The following is a 4,788-nucleotide window of genomic DNA, read 5'->3' on the forward strand; positions in this document are numbered from 1 at the left end:
AGTTAATTACTGAGAGCAGTGAAGTGCTACATTTGTGTCAATACAAGGGATAAATTAATGATAGTTAAAAATAATCTATTAAACACTATTCTTAAAATGTTTTAATGTTTAAGTTAGAGCTATGGAAAATCTTGTTGCCATAGTTTACAACATTGAAGATGTGTAGACTTCTTAGATGATACAGTAACAAGTAGGTGACCATGTACTGATTAGGATAACTCTCTCACATTATGTGGGTCACGTAATCACAGGGAAATATATATGGGATATATATATTGACTTTATTTTGTACAAGCCCAATCATGTTAAGATCAAATGTTTCCATCATTCATTAATAACTTGGTGGCAGAAAGTGATCTGGTGAGGAGTGTAGGGGTGGCCAGGGACAGAAACTGATCTGGTGATGAGTGTAGGGGTGGCCAGGGACAGAAACTGATCCGGTGAGGAGTGTAGGGGTAACCAGGGACAGAAATGATCTGGTGAGGAGTGTAGGGGTGGCCAGGTACAGAAACTGATCTGGTGACGAGTGTAGGGGTGGCCAGGGACAGAAACTGACCTGGTGATTAATATAGGAGTGGCCAGGGACAGAAAGTGACCTGGTGATGAGTGTAGGGGTGACCAGGGACAGAAAGTGACCTGGTGATGAGTGTAGGGGTGACCAGGGACAGAAAGTGATCTGGTGAGGAGTGTAGTGGTGGGCGACAGAAAGTGATCTGGTGAGGAGTGTAGTGGTGGGCGACAGAAAGTGATCTGGTGAGGAGTGTAGGGATGCCCAGGGACAGAAACTGATCTGGTGAGGAGAGTAGGGATGGGGGACAGCAAGTGATCTGGTGAGGAGCGTAGGGGTGGCCAGGGACAGAAACTGATCCGATGAGGAGGGTAGGGGTAATCAGGGACAGAAATGATCTGGTGAGGAGTGTAGGGGGGGCCAGGGACAGAAAGTGATCTGGTGATGAGTATAGGCGGGCCAGGGAAAGAAACTGACCTGGTGATGAGTGTAGGGGGGCAGGGACAGAAACTGATCTGGTGAGGAGAGTAGGGATGGGGGACAGCAAGTGATCTGGTGAGGAGGGTAGGGGTGGCCAGGGACAGAAACTGACCTGGTGATGAGTGTAGGGGGGCAGGGACAGAAACTGATCTGGTGAGGAGTGTAGGGATGACCAGGGACAGAAACTGATCTGGTGAGGAGGGTAGGGGTGGCAAGGGACAGAAACTGATCTGGTGAGGAGTGTAGGGATGGGGGACAGCAAGTGATCTGGTGAGGAGGGTAGGGGTGGCCAGGTACAGAAAGTGATCTGGTGAGGAGTGTAGGGATGGCCAGGGACAGAAACTGATCTGGTGAGGGGTGTAGTGATGGGGGACAGCAAGTGATCTGGTGAGGAGGGTAGGGGTGGCCAGGTACAGAAAGTGATCTGGTGAGGAGTGTAGGGGGGGCCAGGGACAGAAAGCGATCTGGTGATGAGTGTAGGGGAGGGGGACAGCAAGTGATCTGGTGAGGAGTGTAGGGGTGGTCAGGGACAGAAAGTGATCTGGTGAGGTGTGTAGGGGTGGCCAGGGACAAATCCTGATCTGGTGAGGAGTGAAGGGGAGAGGAACAGGAACTGATCAGGTGAGGAGTGTAGGGGTGGCCAGGTACAGAAAGTGATCTGGTGAGGAGTGTAGGGGAGGGGGACAGAAAGTGATCTGGTGAAGAGTGTAGGGGGGGCCAGGGACAGAAAGCGATCTGGTGATGAGTGTAGGGGAGGGGGACAGCAAGTGATCTGGTGAGGAGTGTAGTGGTGGGCGACAGAAAGTGATCTGGTGAGGAGTGTAGGGGAGGGGGACAGAAAGTGATCTGGTGAAGAGTGTAGGGGTGGCCAGGGACAGAAAGAGATCTGGTGAGGAGTGTAGGGGTGACCAGGGACAGAAACTGATCTGGTGAGGAGTGAAGGGGTGGCTAGGGACAGAAACTGATCTGGTGATGAGTGTAGGGGTGGCCAGGTACAGAAACTGATCTGGTGACGAGTGTAGGGGTGGCCAGGTACAGAAACTGATCTGGTGACGAGTGGAGGGGTGGCCAGGGACAGAAAGTGACCTGGTGAGAAGTGTAGGGGTGGCCAGGGACAGAAACTGATCTGGTGAGGAGTGTAGGGGTGGCAAGGGACAGAAACTGATCTGGTGAGGAGTGTAGTGATGGGGGACAGCAAGTGATCTGGTGAGGAGTGTAGGGGTGGCCAGGGACAGAAAGTGATCTGGTGATGAGTATAGGCGGGCCAGGGACAGAAACTGACCTGGTGATGAGTGTAGGGGTGGCCAGGGACAGAAAGTGACCTGGTGATGAGTGTAGGGGTGGCCAAGGACAGAAACTGATCTGGTGAGGAGTGTAGGGGTGGCCAGGGACAGAAAGTGATCTGGTGAGGAGTGTAGGGATGGCCAGGGACAGAAACTGATCTGGTGAGGAGTGTAGTGATGGGGGACAGCAAGTGATCAAGTGATGATTGTAGGGGTGACCAGAGACATAAACTGATCTGGTGAGGAGTGTAGGGGTGGCCAGAGACATAAACTGATCTGGTGAGGAGTGTAGGGGTGTCCAGAGACATAAACTGATCTGGTGAGGAGTGTAGGGGAGGCCAAGGACAGAAACTGATCTGGTGAGGAGTGTAGGGGTGGCCAGGGACAGAAAGGGACCTGGTGAGGAGTGTAGGGATGGCCTGGGACAGAAACTGATCTCGTGAGGAGTTTAGGGGTGGCCAGGGACAGAAAGTGATCTGGTGAGGAGTGTAGGGGTGGCGGGGGACAGAAACAGATCTGGTCAGGAGTGTAGGAGTGGCCATAGACAGAAACTGATCTGGTGAGGAGTGTAGGGGTAGCAGGGGACAGAAAGTGATCTTGTGAGGAGTGTAGGGGTGGCCAGGGACAGAAACTGATCTGGTGATGAGTGTAGGGGTGGGGGACAGAAAGTGATCTGGTGAGGAGTGTAGTGGTGGGGGACAGAAAGTGATCTGGTGAGGAGTGTAGGGGTGGCTAGGGACAGAAAGTGATCTGGTGAGGAGTGTAGGGGTGGCCAGGGACAGAAACTGATCTGGGGAGGAGTGTAGTGATGGGGGACAGCAAGTGATCTGGTGATGATTGTAGGGGTGACCAGGGACAGAAACTGATCTGGTGAGGAGTGTAGGGGTGGCCGGGGACAGAAACTGATCTGGGGAGGAGTGTAGGGGGGGGGGACAGATACTGATCTGGTGAGGAGTGAAGGGGTGGCCAGGGACAGAAACTGATCTGGTGAGGAGTGTAGGGGTGGCCAGCGACAGATACTGATCTGGTGAGGAGTGTAGGGGAGGGGGACAGATACTGATCTGGTGAGGAGTGTAGGGGTGGCCAGGGACAGTTGATGCCAATCATGACTGATGCCCTGGTTGGGGTGGGGGTTCTTATGTCCATGGCATGGTGTTTACTATGCCTCTGAATCTGTCACTGTGTGATAGTTTAGGCTCACTTCTCACAGGGTTGCAACCTTAATACCACCTATGAGCGACAATGCTTGTGCCTCCCTTCTGCCTCATTTGAGCCACCTCTGAGCAAGCAACCTTCTCGGCAACCTTTTTGTGACTGTTTTGAACATGTTAAATAATTTACTGTGACCATGGCATCCAGGGCAATGTCTGAACATCCTGTGTACCACTTTAGAACAACCTAGGCAAGCATTTGGGCCTCCTTTGTACCTACAAGGGCGACCTGGTCAGTTTTATGGTTGTTGCGCAATGGTCGCTATCCTGTGTAAAGGGGGTATTAGATAGTGTGGAGTTCAAAATGATTGACTGTTATTTTTCTAAAGCAGAAATAAATAATGAAAGTACATGTAATTTTAAACACAATAAAACGTTTGCAATATGTTGTTATCACGATATTGTTTTAAATCATTGTTTCTTTCTTTTTCAGACCCAAAGCTGAATATTTACACAAACTGAAGATGGAGGTGTCATTTTTTGGCCAATTCAAGGCCTTGGTCAAAAAGAATGTGATACTGAAGAAAAGGGCAAAACGACAGTTTGCAATGGTAAGTGTGAGGTACCACATATATGGTGGTGTAACATTGTAGGGTGCTATCACTCGTATCGGTGCATATCTTGAATCAATATTTTCAATATTGACCAATAACTTTTTTAATTAAAAAGAGTCATTTTCATTTTGTTTTAACTGGAGTTTTGTCCTTTCTTAACAGATGCCTTTACATATAACTAGGTGAACATTTTCCATGATTTACTTTCAAATCAAATACACTGATTTATCATCAGATGCAGATACACTTTGATTCTGCCATTATTTTCATAAGCTAATTTTCCTAGAAATTTCTGCCTTTTATTTTTAAACATTTAAATAGCTATATAATCCTACATTCATTGTTAGCTCACCTGGCACGAAGTGCCAAGTGAGCTTATGCCGTGGCGCGGCGTCCGTCGTCCGTCCGTCCGTCGTCCGTCCGTCCGGCCATCCGGCCGGCGTCCGGCGTCAATATTTTACTTTAAACGACTTCTTCTTAATAACCGAAAGGCCTAGGGTGTCAATATTTGGCCAGAAGCAAACTTGGATGAAGGGCTACAAAGTTTGTTCAAATAAATGACCTTCACCTATTTTCAAGGTCACAGGGGTCAAATATGTCAAAAACTTTAAACATCTTCTTCTCAATAACCAAAATGCCCAGGGAGATGATATTTGGCCAGTAGCATGCTTGGGTGAAGGGCTACCAAGTTTGTTCAAATGAATGACCTTCAATTATATTCAAGGTCACAGGGGTCAATTGTATTAAAAAAC

At 49.1% G+C, this 4,788-nt stretch overlaps 1 protein-coding gene across 1 annotated transcript; it reads right to left on the minus strand.

Moving 5' to 3' along the window:
• Positions 1–1,511: 1,511 nt before the first annotated feature.
• On the minus strand, positions 1,512–2,813 carry LOC110442149 (extensin-1-like). Its single transcript, XM_021485617.1, has one exon. It carries the CDS (start codon positions 2,811–2,813, stop codon positions 1,512–1,514), a length of 1,302 nt encoding a protein of 433 aa, XP_021341292.1.
• Between the last annotated feature and the right edge of the window lie 1,975 nt (positions 2,814–4,788).

Source organism: Mizuhopecten yessoensis, unplaced genomic scaffold (assembly GCF_002113885.1).
Source record: "Mizuhopecten yessoensis strain PY_sf001 unplaced genomic scaffold, ASM211388v2 scaffold716219, whole genome shotgun sequence".
NCBI lineage: Eukaryota > Metazoa > Mollusca > Bivalvia > Pectinida > Pectinidae > Mizuhopecten > Mizuhopecten yessoensis.

Bases quoted from the DNA above. Each gene is read 5' to 3' on its own strand.
- LOC110442149 (XM_021485617.1), bottom strand. From the start codon at position 2,813: ATGGCCACTCCTACACTCCTGACCAGATCTGTTTCTGTCCCCCGCCAC.